Source organism: Zeugodacus cucurbitae, chromosome 6 (genome assembly GCF_028554725.1).
Source record: "Zeugodacus cucurbitae isolate PBARC_wt_2022May chromosome 6, idZeuCucr1.2, whole genome shotgun sequence".
Lineage (NCBI taxonomy): Eukaryota > Metazoa > Arthropoda > Insecta > Diptera > Tephritidae > Zeugodacus > Zeugodacus cucurbitae.
Window position 1 is genome coordinate 11,940,020 of NC_071671.1, and position 21,000 is coordinate 11,961,019.

The 21,000-nt window shown below is 33.5% G+C and overlaps 3 protein-coding genes across 7 annotated transcripts; 2 read left to right on the top strand and 1 right to left on the bottom strand.

The window, feature by feature from the left end:
- The first annotated feature begins 205 nt into the window (after positions 1-205).
- LOC105216923 (uncharacterized) lies at positions 206-1,750 on the top strand. The gene is made up of 2 exons (XM_011191678.3): positions 206-580; positions 660-1,750. Exons 1-2 carry the CDS (start codon positions 383-385, stop codon positions 1,578-1,580), a joined length of 1,119 nt encoding a protein of 372 aa, XP_011189980.1. The 5' UTR covers positions 206-382; the 3' UTR covers positions 1,581-1,750.
- LOC105216921 (aminoacyl tRNA synthase complex-interacting multifunctional protein 1) lies at positions 1,627-2,995 on the bottom strand. Its single transcript, XM_011191675.3, has 2 exons — positions 2,653-2,995; positions 1,627-2,588 (listed from the first exon to the last, which is right to left on the bottom strand). Exons 1-2 carry the CDS (start codon positions 2,803-2,805, stop codon positions 1,773-1,775), a joined length of 969 nt encoding a protein of 322 aa, XP_011189977.1. The 5' UTR covers positions 2,806-2,995; the 3' UTR covers positions 1,627-1,772.
- A 490-nt stretch (positions 2,996-3,485) lies between these two features.
- LOC105216922 (uncharacterized) lies at positions 3,486-20,946 on the top strand. 5 transcript variants are annotated; one of them, XR_008471649.1, is made up of 15 exons: positions 3,486-3,768; positions 8,140-8,359; positions 8,530-8,690; positions 8,759-9,040; positions 10,974-11,668; positions 11,790-11,913; positions 11,986-12,188; positions 12,260-12,480; positions 12,546-12,732; positions 12,876-13,173; positions 14,528-15,445; positions 15,511-15,873; positions 15,933-16,052; positions 16,183-16,343; positions 18,845-18,984. XR_008471649.1 is itself a non-coding variant. In XM_054232782.1 (15 exons), exons 2-15 carry the CDS (start codon positions 8,209-8,211, stop codon positions 19,693-19,695), a joined length of 4,503 nt encoding a protein of 1,500 aa, XP_054088757.1. In that variant the 5' UTR covers positions 3,492-3,768; positions 8,140-8,208; the 3' UTR covers positions 19,696-20,946. The 5 variants fall into 5 exon arrangements, 4 of the variants coding, with proteins under 4 accessions (XP_054088757.1, XP_054088760.1, XP_054088758.1 ...); XM_054232782.1 differs by lacking the exon at positions 16,183-16,343 and adding an exon at positions 19,099-20,946 and having other exon boundaries at positions 3,492-3,768; positions 18,845-19,027; XM_054232783.1 differs by lacking the exons at positions 3,486-3,768; positions 16,183-16,343 and adding exons at positions 6,369-6,521; positions 19,099-20,946 and having other exon boundaries at positions 18,845-19,027.
- The last annotated feature ends 54 nt before the right edge of the window (positions 20,947-21,000 follow it).

Here is a 21,000-nt window from a genome sequence, read left to right on the forward strand (position 1 = left end):
ACCAATATTTGTATTTAAATCATATAAAAATAAAAATATAACGGGATTTTGAAAAACAACGTTATTTAACATAATCGTATTAACTGGCAACATTTATTTCTTGGGACAATTGTTTTTTTTTTTTCATTCCTCCCATATAAATCTGTATATGTCAATTCAGACGTTATTGTGAATGATTCAACAGAGACAGCTGTTGAAAATACATACAAAGTTAACATTGCATTGCGCAGTGTCGGTTAAATAATTAAAACGAATGTCGTGTCCATATTGGTGAAAAAAATAAAGCAAACAAAATATACATATGCAAATATTAAAACTATAAAAACGCCAATGAATGAGTTTGTTCACAAATTCAAATAATAACTAAGAATTACCAACAACAATGGAGCACATAGATAAGGAAAACGATATAAAAAATGCAGAGAAGTGTGAGGATAGCACCACATCGCCAGTTGGCTCAGAAGCACAAAACATAGATGCTGAAAAGGAGAAACAGGTTACAACTGCACCGTCAACAGAAAATGTTGTTGGACGTGAGCTTACTACTAAGGAAGCATATTTTGCTAGTCTGAACGAATGGGTTTGTTTGCTGTTTTAAAATACATATGTCATGGTGCCTCTAATAATGTTTGTTTTGTTTTGTTACAACTCCGTTACAGGTGAAGCATGCTAATATCTCACAAAATGCTATGGCTCTCTTCCCTTGGTATTTAATAAATAGCTATCCTCAAATGTTTCAAAACCAACAAAATACTTCCTTTGCTGGTTTAGGCGCTACACTACCACCTTTAAATGCACAAACGGCGATAGTTAATGCACCGAATTTAAATGCCAACGATGCCAACGGACTAGGCGAACGTGGACGTGTTTTGTTTCATTATCGTATATTGAACGAACAAATGCAAACTGAACTAATACATCGTACTGGTGGTTACGAGTATGTTATAGCACCATTTTGGAAGCGTGTTATTGCTGAAATCATTGATATGGTTATATTGTTGTTGCTGAAGATTGTAGTCACATTTACAATAATGAATTTATTTGATTTGGATTTGGGTTTCGACCTCGACAAGGAAGTTTTGCGAAAAGCGATTGAGGATGATGACTACGCTAGTTTTTTGGTAGTATCTATGGACTTTCTAGCCTTTTCTTCAGACCTTCTAATGCTAGAGCTTTTAACAAAAGTAATAGTTTGTTTCTATGAGGCCATATGGACAGCAGCTTATAATGGCGCTACACCTGGTAAAGCGGCTATGAAAATACGCATACAATATGTAGAGGCAATATATACACTACCACCTCCAGTTGATATGCAGCCACCACCACTCGCGAGACAGCTTCAGGGCTTCCAAGCCCAACGAGTGCCCATTAGTGCGCTTATATATCCAAATGAGGTGCCAACATTCCAACGTGCATTCATGCGCGCGTTATCTAAGAATTTAATAATGACTCTATTTTTTCCAATGTGTTTCATAATGATCTTCTTTAAAAATAACCGTACGGCTTATGATATAGCAACTAAAACGATTGTTGTTGAGGCAAATTCAAATCCCACACTTCGACGTCCACCGCTACAATAGGTTGCGCTGTAAGTGTGCAACAGTTGCTATCTAAATATGGGAAAAATTTTGGTTACATTCACATTGTATTGTTATTTTTTATTGTTTGCTCTTTAAACTCTTGTAAGTATTTCCATATCTGAATATTATTAACAATTTATGAAAATAAATATTTCAACATATGAAACATATTAACATTTTTGTTATTTTCAATTACTTTACGTTAACGTTCTTCAAAGTTTGTGCAACAACGTTTCCTTTTCCAGGCACATGCAATGCCGCATCTTTATAACAGGCCACCAACTCGCCATTCGTTTTTAAATCAGGTGCACAAGTTTCAAATATTTTTTTCTTGGGATTAAGTTGAGCATCTGGTTGGCGAGTATAACCCTCACAATGCACCAAGTCACCAGGCACTGCACCTGCGGGGGGACTAAGAACTTCCACTTTGTCCGGTGTTGATGCACACATTACCATCGCTTCGGAAGTAACGCCGCGCATTTTGGCAGGTTTCAAATTACAAAGCACTACCACTAGACGGTTTTGCATCTCTTCCAAGGGCACAAATTTAACCAAACCAGATACTACGGTTCGTGGCTGTGGTTCTCCACAGTCGATCTTTTCCAAATATAAACTGTCTGCATCTGGATGACGACCCACTTCAATTATCTTTCCTACGCGCATATCAAGGCGTCCAACATCAACTGGAAGTTCAGCGGGTGCACTTGTGTTCGTAGTAGTTTTTTCCTTTTTGGGTTTCTTCTCCTTAGCTGCTGATTGCTTTTTATCGGACGAGTCCACTTCTGCGGTAGTTACTGGTGCACTTTTAAGTTTTGGCTCAACCGGAGTGCTTGGTACTTCGGTGGAAAAACTGCGAGTATTTGGTAATGTAATTTGCTTTTTACCATGACTGAGTTCAAGTGCAATGAGTTGCTGCTTAGCAATCTCAACTTGTTGCTTTAACAATGAGTTTTCTTTGATCAGTTGTTGTTTCTTACGTGCAAGTAGTTCTCCACGCATCACAGCTAACTAAAATATAGGCATGCATGTATAACATTTGGTAAATACAATATTGTGTTAGAAAGATTCGTACCTCCGCTGAGATAGACGAAATGATTTGTTCATTGCGTTTGTTGTTTGCTATAATATCCTCCAGAACGGGCATTCTTAGTAGCTGAGTTTGATGGCGCAGTGATGTGGTTGTAATTCTACCAGTTCCAAGACCAAAAATGCGGTATAATGACATGGCTCAGCTAAGTTATTGTGAATGACAAGTTACGGCCATATGATCGGAAGATGAGCAAATAATATTTTGTAACTAAATACATACGCTACGGAGTTAAAATTTTTTATTGAAATAGTTTATAAACGTTTTTTGTAAACGTTATAAATTTTGGTACGAGCGGAATGTAAAACTTTATTTTTTCGTGAGTGGTTGTATAATATCGATGTATACGGCGTATGTAATTGTTATATTTGGCAACCCATGTTTCGCTTTCTCTCATGCGATAAACGAACATTATTGTTGAAAGAGATGAAATGACATGATACTTTTTTATTCAGTGAGAAAGTTGCATTTTATAAAATTTACAACAGTGCCACTGCGTTGAATTTATTACTGGGGAATTTCGCAAGACTTTTGGGCATTTTACTTTTGTTAGATCAAAATTGGTTTTGTAATTTTTCTTTATATTTTCACGGTGATATTTGTATACATGATTAGTTATTTCCCCGGTGTGACACGCCTTGATTAAAATTAGTTGTATATATATATTTTTTTGTATTAACAAAATTCGTTTTCCAATAAAATACGGTGTGTTTTGTACCTCATTGTCTCTGGTAGCATACATTTTGTTACCCAGCTGTTGCAAATTTCGCTCTTTTGACATTCTTGCCAATTTAACTCACAAAATACGGGAATGTTTGTGAGAGCATGAGAGTATTGTATATCATGTCATTTTTATCTTTGTTGTTGGTCAACATTTAATGTGCTTTGTGTGCTTATTCTAAAATAGTCCTGAATTAATACGTTTGTGCATTTAATTCTTTCGTGCATTAATAAAGAATTTCAGCCAAGTAATGTGTAATTTAATAATAATTAATTAGTAGTATAGTGTAGTGCAAATTAACTAAAAGTTCAGTGAATGAAATTGTGTGGAGTATGCATTGAATGTCCAGACATTTTAGTAACAAAGGATAAAGAAAAAATGTAAGTGCAATTCAACCTTGATGATTAATCGGCATTTATAACAGTGAAAAGTGTATAAAAACAACTTCGTACGATGTAGTTAGTAGTTGCAAATGTTCCAAGAATCACCTGTTGTTTTTTTTGTAATCAAAGTGTTGAATACTCTTTGTAATATTTGTTGTATTATACGTACTTACGCATGCATAATAGTGCATTCACTTTGTTTACATTGCAAAAACAACAAAAAAGTATTAATACAACAACTCACCCACATAAGTATCAATTAAACGCTGTCATATACATATGTACAAATTGTATGTGCCATTTCGTCACAATATTTACATACATCTTTAAACACACCGGCCGAAAAAAGGTCATTCAACCTAATATTTTCACAATGTGTTATTACTACTATTTTATTTAATAAGCAATTTGCATGTCGCTAGTGCTATGTGTGTGTTATCTGTCATGATTTCGACGGTTAGAATTTTCGTTTTCATTAGCAAAATTCATTAAATAACCGGTTTAAATTATTTGCCTTTTAAGGTAATTCCAGTAAAAAAATAACTTTTATAAAATAGCGTGCATATGTATGTATGTATATGTATGGGTTATCATTATAGTACCTATTTGTTAAACTTAAATTAAAGTACGTATGAGCAATTGGAAATTTTTAATGTTAGTGTAGAGTGTTGTATAAATACATTCATATTTTGACTGTGATTTCGGCAAATAGGCATAAATACATTTTATCTCAGTGAAATTTCACAACATGATTGGCTCCGAAAACATTGTAACAACTTCCAAGAAGCTTCAAAAATATTTGTTTTCAAAAAGGATATTGAAAAACATGCTTTTGAATATAATATGATAATGTAAATAATATATGAGATATGTACTGACTTTTTTCAAAAACCAAATAGCGAAAACAAGTTAAGAACACTATCATACAATCATACATAATACAGCAATTGATAGCAATTAAAATACAATTTCACTGGAATAATCGTGATTCAATTAAACACGGCAATATTGTATGAATCATAATATAACGTAGTTAAGCTACCTGTAGCTTTACGATATCTTAAAATAGACTATTAATTTATGTGAACATTTGCATTATCTGGTAAATATAAGTGGTCTTTGAGAATTAAGTGATAGAAGGCATATTGCAATCAATTCAATTGACTTGTATATACACTGGCGGACATAATTATACACTCATCACGCAGTTTAACATAACATAACAGTCTTAACACAATAAATAATTTATTAATTACTGTTATATTTAAATACCTAAGATATAAATCAAGATTTCCTTAGAACAAATTTATAACCTAGTTTTTATTATCTCAAAGATAAAACTGCTTTTATGGTAAACTGAGTGATGTGTGAATGTCCGTAAGTGTGCAGAATACTATATTTATAAGTACATACCATATACAGTGGAACTTCTCTAACTCGAATCACCATAATCCACAAAAAAACTTCGAATTAGAGAGACTTCGAGTTATAGAAATTTTCAATAAAACATAAATTTTTCAAAAAGCTGTAAAATATAGATTAACTCACAGTTTTAGTTATTTACTTCGCAAAAAGTTTTATTTTTATACATTAAATCATGTATTCTGTGATTTTGTTCGTTGCAGTTTCCTATTGTTTGGCTATTAAAGTCTGTATCACATGCCTTCGTTACATGATTTATGCAATTCTTAAATGTAAAATCTTATTTTTTTTGCGTCCATACGATATAGGGGCCCTTTTAAAATTCTGCCTCGATAGTAAAATTTTAATTTTTGGATTATCCCCTGGTCGAAAAGTTTGATTTATGGAATGAATTTTGTATGTAATTTTTCTTCTATTGTCATTTCAAGAGTTCGAGTTATGGATAACTTCGAGTTATAAAAGTTCGAGATATGGAAGGATATTTGTATGAAATTTGATTTCTAAACGCTATTGCCAATTCAAAAGTTCAAGTTATGGCGATTTTCGACTTATAGAAGATTAAATTCGATTTAAGCAATAGAGTTGAAGGGAAAGAGAAACATTTAAAGTATGTATTAAACAAGTAAGGTAGGGCTAAATTCAGCAGTTTAGGCACTGGGATAAAATATGAATTGCAGCTTCAGGCTTTGCACTTGCTTTATTATAAAACAAAGCAAATAAGGCAAATAAAGCTTCAAACAGTTTTAATTTCTATTATTTTGCGCCAGATGTATAAACACATACATATGTACCTATTAACAAAAACCTAAAAATTTAATATACCGTTACTGGTTAATAGAAAGTTAATAGAATGCTTCAATTCAAATGATAGTTTTAGCCAGAAAAAATATATGATTTTATAAGATTATATGTATGTACATATAACATTTAAATCTTCCACGAAATGTATTAAATGTGGTATTGTTGAGGAGGGGAATGGTCTGCTGTTTATATGCTCCATTTAATTACAGATGATGTCACTTGCATTCAACTTCTTACATATGTACATTGTACATATGTATGTAAGTGCGATAATGTCATTATCAACATTATTGCAGCGCTTAACGCTTCGGCTCGTTGCAAAAAGCGCGGGAAAACGTATCGTATATTGCATAGATAACTAAAAAGTCTAGTAGTAGACTAAGAGGTTTCGAAATTCATTAGTCGAGCTATTGTAGAACACGCTAGTCACTATAATTGTAGTCAAATATTGTATACATCACACTTTATAATAAGTGAGCTGTATAAAATCACTTTTATCGAGAGCGAACGGAATTTGAAAATTATAAGTATGAGCATAAAAAATATGTAAAAAGCAAATAACTTGAAATTTGAAAACGCAATTGTCAACACCAAAAGAGAGAAATTTGCAAAAAGTTTTCGTATATTTGATTTTCTTTTTGCCACTCTCAATTGATTTATGTTTGTCAGCATGCTCGGTTGTGTTATTTCAATACATTGCAATGGTATATATGAATGACCATATATGCATGTGTACATATGTATATACATATACATATATCTTACTCGCATAGGATTCAGTGAATTTGAAATTTATCGTCACTGAAATTCATTGTGGAATTACTATAAAGCGCCACAGCTTGTTCTTTGCAGTTCTATATTCATTAGATACTTAGTATAACTGATAAGGCTTTTTATTTATACATACACATACATATATATACTCCTTTGAGTGAACTTAATGCACGCATATGCATACTCGAGCTTGGCATTACACTCGTTCGCTGGTTTATTAGTGCTATGTTTTTTAACTAATTTAACATTAACACTTTTTCGACTCAATATATATTTTTTAATTGCAATACGGTTAAAATTAAGTGAATAAAAGCAAACCAAAAACGTTAATAATATTTTTAATACAGTGCTGTGAGTTTAATGTAATGAAATGACAAAGAGATGTAATCTTTAATTCTATGATTCTTGCTCTGCACTAAATGTATAATTTAAGCCGGTGTCCAACTTGACAACTTCCGTAGATATTATATTATTATCGTTTTAATATTGATGTTGACCCAACAACCATCCGCAGAGTGCTTACAAAGGAAGATCTCAAAGCCCTAAGCACAAGAAAAGTCTATGTCTATGTTGCCAAAAAAGAACGTGTAACAAATACTAATGTTTGCTCAAGAACAACTGGTTTCACATTCACTAGCCTGAAAACAAATGTAAGCTTATTTAGTTCTGAACGAGGTATTCATCTTATAAGAAAGACCAAAAATTTATTTTAAAACTCTAAGTACTCGATACGGACCGCTAAATATGGTTTGGGGATCGATTTCCTGTAACAGCGTAGGGCCGCGTCTTAGCTTACAGGGCACTATAATGGCAACCAATTATACTACGATACTCCATAAATGTATGATACAGTACTCTGAAGATAAAATGGCACTTGTGTGGGTATTTCATCGAACCAACGATCCTAAACACACGGTTAAATGTACAAAAGTGTGGTTTGGGTCAACTTCAATAAGGTGAAGTGGACGCCGCAGTCTTAGGATAGGAAAAATATAAAATTTGTGGAATACAGTCAAGTACAATGTGCCTAATCAGAGAATCCGTTTCGATCGAAAAATGGTTCTATACGATCGAAATCATTGAAACCGTATCGAAAATAAAATTTATGATCATATTGAACTCACTTACCGACTCGAAAAAATATATTCCGTAGCTAATAGATGTCGCTAATTACGAAATCATTGAATCGTAATCGTAAAATCGAAAACTTTGGTCGAAATCAATTCCTTAAAACTCAAAAAAAAATTTACATATATATTACAAAATTCACCACACCATATGTTCATATCCACATAATACAAATATCATTAACCGAATAAAACTACACAGGTAAAATATTAAAAAATGATTAAAAAAATCACTCATTCACAGAACAACAGTAAACACAGTTTTGGGAGAGTTTTTGTGAAGTTGTATTCACAAGTGAAACGATTCGCTAAGATGATAGCAAATAATTCGACTCAATTGTTCCAACAAAGTAATGAATCTCAAGCCTCGGCGGATGGGTGCATGAATTCGAGAATGTTGGATAATGAGCCGTTGCTTCCACCAACAATCAACAACTCTGCGATAACACTGGATAGACAAAGCTGTAGGCATTTTTCTTTAATTTGTTTACTATTTTACTTTATTCATAATTTCAATTCAATTGCAATTCTAATTATGGTTCAAAATTTAAACTTTAGTTTATTTGTCTCAAAATGTATTTATCAATTTGATTCAAAATTATTAATATTTCCAATTCTCCTGTGGCATTTTCAGCAACCGCCATGAGCAGTATTTCAAGTGATGACGCTTCACTTGACGGCCATTATGCGTTGGACATTATAGAAGGACATTTTCTGCAAGACTTTGATGTGAGAGACATCTGGGAACATGTACAAGATATCTTTACCACACCTGAAAAACAATATATAAATGCGGTGAGTGAACCATTCGTAATGGTTTCAAAATATTCAAAATATTAATACATTTGTTTTTCCTTTGTTAGAATCTACAAAGCGATAATGAGAGTACACAACATTCCACCACCGACAGTCAAGAAGTGTTTCGTGAGGAGCAAGTTTCGCGTCTATTTGCTATATTACGCAATAAGGATCATACTCAAATATGCAAATTCAAAGAGAATTTGCGCATGGATTATATATGGCTCATGCGTCTTTTCGACAATATCAATAAAGTGGATTCTAGTATTTATGTGGATTTGGTACACGATTTGCATTCGAAAGTTAGCCTTAAATATGACGACTACAATGTACATCGTTCAATGCCGGTGAGAAAATTGTTTCGCTTATTTCACTAAGACTCTGACCGTATTAAACCAACTAAACCAATGGGTGATAATCTTTATATTTGTTATATAATAGGGTCCACTTAAAAAATAATATGTTAAAAATCATTTTATATGTGACAGCTGTAGGGTCTGATGTCATCTAGGGGGAGGCATATACATATTTTAAATATTTTTGGAACAGAGTTGCCTTAAATGGATCGTTATTGGTAATACATTTAGTTGTATAAAGATTTAAAGTAATGTTGTATGGTTGAGAAAAGAATGTTACCAACAAAATTTGGTTTAGTAATTTGGGTTTCATCTAAATGTCAATTCGACCTATTGCTTAATGAACTAATACGTATGTAAGTCTATAGTTATTATTATAGATAGTATCACAATTGTCAATATATTGCAAGAGTACAGAAATGTAGACACTCGATCTTAGGACTATCTGAAATATGTGTTATAAGTTAGATATTGTGAAGCTAGGTGTGGTTGGTTCATGTTTAATTCATGTTTTTATACTCTCGCAACAAAAGTTGCTAAAGAGAGTATTATAGTTTTGTTCACGTAACGGTTGTTTGTAACACCTAAAACTAAAAGTGTGAGATATAGAGTCATGTATACCAAAGTGATCAGGGTGACGTGTAGATTTGAAATCCAGATGTCTGTCCGTATCTCTGTCCGTTTGTCTGTCCGTCTGTGCAAGCTGTAACTTGAGTAAAAATTAAGATATATTGACGAAACTTGGCATAAATATTCCTTGGGACCGTGAGAGGGTTGCTTTCGAAAATGGGCGGAATCGCACCATTGTCACGCCCACAAAATGGCGAAAACCAAAAACACATAAAGTGTCATAACTAAGCCATAAATAAAGTTATAAAAGTAAAATTTGGAATAACAGAAAGAAAGATTCGGATGAAATTCGGTATATAATATTTTCTTGACACCCTGATAACACGGACAAAAAATGGGCGAAATCGGCTCACAACCACGACTACACTTTATAATATATATATTAGGTACCAATGAAGATAACGAAATAAAACTTTACACAAATAGTGCATATCATCTCTGGCTTCACTTGTGAAAAAATTGTCGAAAACGGACCATAACTTTTCAAGGCCCCAGATATCGAACATATTGAACTCAGCGCCTAAGGATAAATTTTAACTAAAAATGTGGATAAATCTCTCAGATAATTTAATGTAATTTAGAGGAAATTGTTTTCTTCTAATAGTGTGTCTCTATTCCAAAAATTATTAAAATAGGGTCATAACATCTCCATATACCTAATTATAGGTTTTTCAAAAATACGGTGAGCTTTATTCCGCATATATGTATTGGTTAATATGTGAGATATTTTAGCAAAATTAAGTGAGCATATAGTCTTGGATATAGTGTACCTTGCTGATGAAAATTAATGAAATCGGTTCAGGAATTACCTCAGCCCTCATATACTATATATGACGAATTTCGTTATTCTATTAAACTGTATGCCGAATTTATGGGTACATTTGTGCGTTATCTTAATAAGATTTCTTCAATAAATTGCGAGAGTATAAAATGTTCGGTTGCACCCGAACTTAGCCTTTCCTTACTTGTTTTAGTTTAAAATTGGATGAGGAACAGTGCGTTGAATTATATACGCGAATTTTAGGTGTGGTGGATTTCATGTATGGTTAATTAAATCTGTTGAATTTAAAGTCAGTGGTGAATTAAGTTAGGTGGTGAATTAGTGAGACGTTAAGAATATGTAAATGGTGAGTACTAGTGTTGTGAATTACCCATGCTGTATTCGATAAGTTTAGTCCTGATGAGTTCTTACCATTTTGTTGATCTGTCTTCATTCCTCGCTCAATAACTGCATAACTTTATTTTATTTTGTATTTATTTATCTCTATTCTTGTCCATTATTATGTCTTTTTAGTTTCGAAATTTACGCAATGCCTTACTTACGATGCCAATTCAAGGTCGTGTGATATTAACTAGCGATTTCGGTTATGGGAAAAAATGGCTCGCCATCGACGTTTGCACGGATTTTGATGTGGCCCAATCAATGAATTTTCGAATTTACTGGATCGATATGGGCGAGTGCACGAACGCATTGGAAGATTTACGTATGTTACGTTATTTAAAACTTTTGCTGACCAAACCGACACGTTCACCTTCGCCAACCGGTTATGGCTCACTAGAACGTTTCGAACCGAATACGAATGCATTTAAAAATTCAATAGATGAAACTAAACATCTAGTAAGTCAAGAGCTCAAAAAGAATGCGAATAGAAAGTGCCTTGTCGTATTGGTGAATGTACGAAATACGCATGCGTTGGAAGTCTTCAATTTGCCATGCAAATTACTTGTACTTACACGCAGTAAAAAAGTTAGTGATTCATTTGCGCAAAAACTTAGCACAACATTGCGTCTGAAAAATGGTCTAACAAAATTCGAGTTCTATATGCTCTTTGAAAAGTATTTGGGTCATCAGAATTTGGTGAAAAAATATATGGATTTGATTTATGCGCACAGCAATGAACATCCATACTTGCTCAGCTTGATTGGGCAGAGTCTACGTCAAAATTTGGACAACTGGCAGGATTGGATTGATAAAATGCAAGAATCAAAGTGAGTACACAACAATTTTCATTGGCAGATATATGTTAGTGATTTGTATCGCTGAGTTCTGAGCTCTTATTTTAAATGTTGTCAAGTGTATTTTCTTAAGTATTGTCTTATTTGAAATCAGATTTGTTGACCATAAATTCAAAGCGGCCATTGAAAAGAGTCTCGACAGTTTACAACCGGAGTTGAGAAAGACGTTCACCAAGACATTCAGTTGCTTTCCGCATGCCATTTATGTGCCACAAAAGGTAAATATATTAATTTCTGTAAAAAATACATTTTCCATTGTATTTGTAAAACGTTCCATTCGCCCGTTACAGTTGATCGCTGCGATTTGGTCTGCGGGCAGGTGCGAGAAAGACTTGGATAAGTTGTATCGACATGGTTATCTAGAAAAATTTATTTCACCACGTGGTGAGATCTGCTACAAGCAACTATTTGTTTACGGCAAAGCAATGCAAAACAATGAAGTGACAGCAAATGATATGATGGAAATGCATAGAAAGCTGCTTAATTATTATCAGTATGTTGTTCACAATGTGTGCTTTCTTTCATTATATTTTGTTAAAAATAGTATTTTTTTTTCAACTCCAGTTTAGTTGAAGATCTGACGGCACGCACTGAAGTTTTGCCATTCAAGCGTCATATACATGACTTCTACTTTTTCTCTTGTATTGGTTATCATCTCAAAAAGGCTGGCTTCACTGACTACTTTCCTCAGCTCTATTTGGACTTTGGCTTTCTGGAGCAAAAACTACGCAAAGTCGATATGCTAAGTACAATTGCCGATCTAGAAACTTATCACGAGTATATTGGTTAGTTAAATGTTAATATTTATAAAACATTATAATAATTATTGTATTTCTTTACTAATGCACAGCACCAGACATGGAGACACACAAAATATTTCGTGCAATACGTAAATTTTTACCCAACATCGAAAAGACATTGCAGGAATCAAGCAACACCACACTGCTGCAATGCGCCTTCATGGAGGATGGTTTAGTGGGCAATGAAGCGCGCAAACAAGCTGCCGCTTTTCCGAATTTCGCATGGTTTGAACAGGAGTAAGTATTTTTACCTATACTTGCTTCGGTGACAGTAGAATTTAAGTCAGCGACATGAATTTGTTTCTGGCATATTGCATGTTACAATAACAACAAGTGTAATAATACGTTACTAATTGTCTATCTTTCCTCTTTTAACACAGCGGCTGTATACAACAATGTCACAATATTTTACCACTACCAAGCATCCCGAAAAAGGTCATATTACTCGATCAAGAACGTGCATTAATTGCCTTGAGTTCAGCAATCTCGTTGATTAATATAACTTTTGATTGGAATACGTATTCGCTGAAACTTAAGGACCCCATGAAGGGCAAATCAAACGTAGTTGATATACGTTTTTTACGTGACAATAATGCGTTTATGTTATTAGCCTTATATAATAATGGCAATATGAAAGTTTGGTATCTACCGGGTGATTGCAATATGAACCGTCGCAGGGTGAGTACAGTTTGTAATTATATATATATTGTTTTTCATTTATAATTACTATGTAAACAGAACATAACACATACATATAAACTTAACATAACATACACTGCACGTCATCTGATAAGCGCCCACCTCTTAATAAGTTGCAAAAAGAAACACATTAGATTTTATTAAAAAACTATATGGTTCTCTCCTCAATTTAATCCTCTCCTCTGTTTAATTTAAGTAAGTAAGGGCTAACTTCGGTCGTGACTGACCATTTATTTATTTAATTTTTTTAATATAAAACACAATTTGAGTAACATATTCGGCATATATATGGTATAAAGTCCATTGAAAACCCTAATATTAAGTATATGGGAGCTAGGGGAAGTTATGAACAGATTTCACTCATTTTGACACGGAGACATATTATTAGAAAAAAAATATTCCCTCTGAAATTATTCAAAATATCTGAGAGATTACCTATATTTTCATTAAAAATGTATTAGAAGATCCTCTAGTTCGATATATGGGGCCTTGAATTCTTATGATCCGATTTCAACGATTTTCAAAAGGACGATGCAGCATTTGTGCAAAGTTCTGTTCCGATATCTTCACTAGTGCTTACTTTATATATTGTAAAGTGAACGATTCAGATCGACTTCAAAGTTTTGGTATATGAAAAGTAGGCGTGGTTGTGCACCGATTTGGATTTATTTTCATAACATATCATTGGGAAGCAAGGAAGATATCATGAACCGAATTTCATTGAAATTGGTCGAGTAGTTTCTGAGATATGGTCTTTGGCCCATAAGTGGAGGGAGTCACACTCATCTAAAATTTTTGCATACCAATTTGAGTGCAGCCCTTCGGTACCATCTTTATAATGAAATTTAAGGTTTCTGGTGTTTTTCCTTACTAAATTAAAGCATTTTTTGTAGTTTTCAACATAACCATTGTATGGGAGGTAGGCGTGTTTATATTCCGATTTTCTCCATTTTGGACTATTTAAAGTAGTATCTAAAAGAGCGACTGTAGAGAGTTTAGTTGATATAGCTCTAGTGGTTTACGGAATATGTACAATATCACGCCCACTTCCCCATAAAAACCCACATACGCCCCTTCATAGTGCGATACTTTTTCCCAAAATTTACTTGCATAGCTTTATTTATGACTTAGTTATGACACTTTATATGTTTTCGGTTTTCGCTATTTTGTGGGCATGGCTGTGGTCCGATTTCGTCCATCTTCGAAAGCAACCTTCCAAGAAACACGCTATCCTGATGACGCGCCGTGTATAAGTAACATAATGCAACATATTTTCTTTTATATTTCATATATTACTATTTTATTATAAATATATTTTTCTACTATCCTACAGTCTGATACATTTCCGAATAAAGCTGTAAAAGAAATTGAGTGTATCAATTGTATACCAACTAATAACTTGCTTAAACCAATCGCTGCTTTTGATGTTGATTACGGCGTTAACACTAAACAGCCCACTTTACATTTGGCTTATAGAACCGGGGAAATTAAATTTATTGAGTGGCGAGGCGAAAATAAGATCTTTGTGCCAGTAATATGTGAGCCTTTGAAAACCAGAATAACCGATATATGTATACTACGTAAAGTCTTCGAACGTTATTATATAGTGTGCAACAAGAATGGTGACATATGCATTTTCGATACACGCGATTACTCGAATCCACGTGGCGTCGAACCATTTAAGCACCTAATCGAAACAATCGAATTAACGCGAAACGAACTGCTCTTAATATGTCGACGTTGCATTGTATATTTTTCAAGAAAATCTATCAATGAAATCGATCCTTTGAACTATGTACTACATGAAAGTGATCTAACAGCCGATGATGCAAATAATGCAATCAATTGTGCCAAACTGTTGTACATCAATGAGCATAAGCACCTACTTTTGGGCACCAAGAAGGGTCTCATAATGTTTGACATCGAAACGCGTACAAAAGTGCTGACGACAAATTTCAACGAAGAAATCACTTGTGTTGACATACAGTTGTTGGATCGCACCAAGAACAAGTATGTAGTGGCGTGTGGCTCCAACGCGCATAAGTTCATCAATTTGTTTGCATTGCGCACCGATGCCAATGGCAAACCTTTGCTCAGGTGGTCAAGTAGTTCAAAAACATTGCAATCGAAGCACGCTGCGGTGGACCTACAGATGCCGCCATATGTTACGCTCAAGGGCGACAAATTATATACGGTGCAATATGATGGGGGTGATGAAGCGACGTTGCTGGCGGTTGATTCTCAAAATCAGGTTAATTGCAATATAAATGAAAAATTATGTTTAGAAATTTAATTTCGTTTTCTTCTATTTTACAGTTACATAGAATTGATGCCAATGGTCATACGAGAGTATACGAACAAGTGCCGAACACGATCACTGCCATTACACAATACGGCGAACAGGCATTTGTGGGTTGTGCGAATGGCGAACTTATACGTTTGAATTTGAATGCAACTGCAACGGCAACAGTGGAAACAGTGTTTGGTGCGCAGCCGATTGAGTTTTTACAGTTGCTCAATGAACACACACTGATTGCAGTGGCTAAAAATGAGTTTGTGGTTTATGCTAATTTGAATTATGGAGAATGTAAGCGATTTCCAATACGCCATAAAGTTGTGCGTTGTTTTCGTTTGACAACTGGCAAAATGCTTATAGTTCTTGCAAGCGGTGAATTTTTGGTATGTGCAGCATATAATATAAAAAGATTCATTTTCATAAAAATATTTTTTACTTGCAGATTTTGAATGAATGTGCTGATTTAATATACCCTTACCGACCAAGAGCATCTGTTAGTATTGTTGATTGCGATTTCCAAAACAATCAACTCTTTAATGTAACACAACACTATAAAATCGAGGTGAGTAACGGCAAGTCGTTAAAGTTTGCAATCATGGAAAAACACAAAAATATATAAATACGTAATAGTCTATAAACTATTTTGTACGTATATATGTACGCTTTGTTTTAAACAGCTGTCTGCATTTCAGCCAATTGTTCCTATTTTTATGATGCATGACCCTAGAAGATAACTGTTCTAAACATATTCTATGAACTATGTCAGCGTTTGGATGCTGTGGTGAATTTGTAAAGTCATAGCATTCTATCCACACTTCTGGTTGCCTCTTAATGCATTTACGGTTATTGACAGGTGCAGCCTTATTCTTCTTTCTTCTCATACCTCTATGATTTTTAACTGAATGTATTATAACGTTTATGTGAACACATTTCTAATTCACAATATTTAATATCCACACACGTTCCTGGTCAGTTTGCTAACTCAATTGTAATAATTTATGGCACATCTACCATAAGGTAGTTACACTCACAAGTTACTAACAAAATGGTGTCAAGTTATGAATGTTAAATGTTAACAGAGATTATATGTGTATAGGTTTGGCATGTTTTAAACGAACCTGAAATATCTCGTGTTATTTCAGAAAATTCGTGTACGTTTAGTCTAAATTGTTAAGAAATGCCTATGTATGTTAAACTCACATCGTGGCCACTAAACATGAAGCTTATAGCGTATTTTATTTCATATTTAATGCATTTTTGATATCACATGGGTTTGTCTAAGGTACTAATACTTGACCTAATACTAATTTTTTTTTATACTCTCACAACAAAGTTTACTTTATTAAGTTTATATCTCATATCTCTGAAACTACCCGACCAATTTCAATGAAATTTGGCTCATAATATCTTCCTAGCTTCCCATTGATATGTTGTGAGAATAGTCTAAATCATGCCTACTTCCCATATACCAGAACTTTGAAGTCAGAACAGAACTTTGCAAAAATACTGCATTTAAAGAGTGGTATCGCCCTTCTAAAAATCGTCGATCTCGCTCCATAAGTTAGCTCCTATATACCTAATATTAGGGTTTTCGAACATTCAATGGACTATATACCGTATACATGCCGAATATGTGACTCAAATTGTGTTTTATATTAGTCAGGGGTGTTGTGGAATCCAAGACAGATTTGCTGAATGTCAGAATGGCAAACCAATTCTGATTTTCATTGGTGTCACAGAATCTGATTGGATTTTCGTCTTTTCGAATATAAGCAAACCAATATTCGAATCAGCTGTTCTGCTATTTACTCATAGGGAAAAATTAGCAAGACATTTTTTTGAAATTGTAATCATATAATTAGTTCAAAATATTCATTTTAAACCCAAAAAATATATTCAAAATGAGAAATTATTTCAGCTTTTATTTTATTTGGCAATGAAAGTAGCGCGAAAAAATTAAAGTTTTACGGAATCACAGTAATTCGCTTTATGCTCAAAGGAAGGAAAATAGTAATTATTTTTATTTAAAAATGTACATATTTAAGTGTATATATACAGTGGAACTTCTCTAACTCGAATCACCATAATCCACAAAAAAACTTCGAGGAAATTTGTATGGAATTGCCTTTCAATGCCACTTCAAGAGTTCGAGTTATGGAGAACTTCGAGTTATGGAAGGAAATTTGTATGAAATTTGATTTTTAAACGCTATTGCCAATTTAAAAGTTCAAGTAATGGAGATCTTCGAGTTATGGAATTTCCACAGTATATTGTTTAACTTTTATATAAAAAGTTGGATATTTCCATGATCTAATCTGAATTACTTAGAATTAGAATATTTTATTTTTTTCCGTTGAATTCAATAATTACGTCATTATGCGTTCTTATCTTATTTTTTAATAATAATTATATTTTTTCCAAAGCGTTTTCAATCGGCAAATCAAAATAAATTTGAACAAAATGTCTCAAATCTGTCAACCCTGAAGCTCTTGGTTTGTTTCTGATAGTTAAACCGATAAAATTGGTTTCAATGACACCTAAAACCAATAGAATTTCTGATTCGAACATCAAACCAAGAATATCAGAATTCATAACACGAACCAGAATTTTTTGTCGGTTTGAATTCTGATTCCGACAACTGTCAGATTCCACAACAACCCTGAGTAAAATTAAATAAATATATTGCGAGAGTATAAAATGTTCGGTGGCACCCGAACTTAGCCTTACTTGTTTTCAAAACTTTTTAACAACTACATGTCATCATATGAATCGCTCGCTGTACATATTGTATTGTGGTATAACACCATTCGAACGTTAGCGGCGGTGTCCACTGTCTTAAAAAAATGAGTTTTGAGATAAACGCGTTTTGAGTTTTAAATCAAAACTGACGTGGCTTCATGGCGGAACTTCCAAAGGGTCCATCTCTTAGAATTTTACTCGGATCGATTTGGAAATGTTGGAGATTATTTGAATAATATTGTACTCTTTAATCAGATAAAAAATCCGTTTTTTTTTCAAATTTTGAAGTTTTGAAACCCACCTAACCCCTTAGCGGTTATAGAGATATCCGTAAGTTACTAATAACTGCGAATAAACGTTATTGAATCCGTTGTTTCTCTGCGCTGAGTTTCATTTCATTGAATATACTCTAAAAAGTGTAATCAGTATAGTTTATGTTGTAAGGGATTCACTTAGTTATTGTACCTTATTAGCTACAAACAATAACAGTGTTAATGTATGTATTTGTAAATTGTTAAATTCCACGATACAACACATTCTGCATACCAGTGTTAATATGTATGCCTTCTTTCTTAAAAAAAATAATATTATTACTACTTCTTGTTTTATTTAAAGATTTTCGATCTAGCCAATTCGCTCAGTCCCACACAACCGAATATGACCTATAAGAAAGATGATATGTTGGACATCTATGTTGGAGCAAAAGTCAGTTGTATAGCTGTGTCACGCAAAGCGAACTTAATCGCAGTCGGTTGCTATAAAATTACCGACCATGAGGAAAACGACATAAGCATACATGTATGTATACATATAACTATAAATATATTATGAAAAGAATTCCTCAACCTAACCTTAAAATTGATTTGTAGGTTTACGATTGTCAATTACACGTTAAACACATCGATTTACTCTACACACTCAAGGGACATAATCTACCCATCAATAGTATGCGTTTCTCGCCCAACGCCTGTGTGCTAGTCAGCTGTGCCGAGCAGATATGCTGGTGGAGTATGCACATGGCGGCGTGTAAGCTGAACAATACCGTTGCAGTTACCGCACACGACCGTAGCGATCATTCACGCTTTTCCTCCGATAGTGATGACGACGATGTAGCGAATATACAGCACTTAACACTGGACAAACTCGAGCCAATTTTGGAAGATATTTCAAGGCGCGCACGTTATGACACACGCCCACCAACAGATGTCACACCAGTCGATGATGTCGTTGATTACGTTATTGGCGGCGCTGATGATGCCGTTTGGAAGACAAAACATGGCCCGGCAACAAATTGTGAATTGTTGGCCTGTATCAAATTTAATGGCAGTGAGGCGCAACAATTTTTCGCAAATGAAGCTTTCACCAGGTTTCAGACGATCGATAATGGTGGCAGTTATTATGTATTGACACTGCATGATTTCAATGCGTCTGAGCGCGCTTATACGGATGTTGATGTGGTCACCTGATCGGCTGACATGAGAATTCGTACACCAAGGGGGTGTACGAAAAGGCGTTCTCTAGCGAAGTATACGCCTGTGTTTGCGACTGCGGTATTTTGCTACCAACTAATATATTTTATAATTTATTTTTGTAAATTTCACTGCGATCTTTTTGCATGTGATGCTTAATGGCAAGCTAAAAGTCAAAAGGCCAAAAGTCAAAAGAACAATGCCAAAAGAAAAAAACAATCACAAATGCTATGTATTTTTACATAAATCAATTAGTGTATAAGTATTAAAGTTTTCTACGGCAATCAACTACACATGACAACTATTACGTAATTATTTTTAGTTTATATAATGCAAACAAATGGTGACTTCAGTGTGCAACAAATTGGTGCCAAATACTAATTTACACCATATACAACATATTGTAAGTCTTCCAATAGCGAAAGACACCCTTAAAGCGGTCTCACTTGATATTTAAATGTATGCATGTTCAAAATAACGTATTCCATACTTGACAAGCCAATTATACCATAAGCCACATTTGATATGCATACATGTTTATATGTTTTTGTAAATGTTGCATTTATTTTATAGCAATAACTGCCACGTTGAAGCATTTATAAATTTTGTGCGAATGCTAAAGTTATATGGCATATTGAGATGTACCTCCGTTTGTGGGGTATTCTTGAAAACCAAATGTAACGACAAGTTTCTCAGGATGTTTAAAATGATACAAATTGTGTCCATTCACTTAGGCCGACTTAAGCTGTTTCAACATATTATTGTAAATATATGTACATACATATATATGTACATATATATACATATATATACAAAATCTCGTTGATCATGAATCATGCTCTTGTATGCGTGCGAGTCTGCACTAGTGTAGAGTTTTTGTTGCAATTAATAATTATGTTTTATTTAAAAACAAAAATAATTTTTTTATAAAGTCATATTTGGTATTCTTTTTCAAATTGTTCTTTTATACATATACATATCAACATGCTTTTTAAAGTGTCATAAATATTTTTAACTCAAATTTACCATATTTTATGATTTTCAAAATTATTATTTTTTAATTTATAATAAACGGACGTAAAATATAATATGTTAAAATTTACAATAGCAGAAAACTGTATGTATTCCAAATTTTATTATATTATCAGCTTCCAATTTTTATATACAACTATATGATATTTTTGTAACAAATAAAAATTAAAATATAAAAAAAATACAAAAAGAATAAAAATCAAAATAAAAAAGAAATTTTCGTTTTCATTAGCAAAATTCATTAAATAACCGGTTTAAATTATTTGCCTA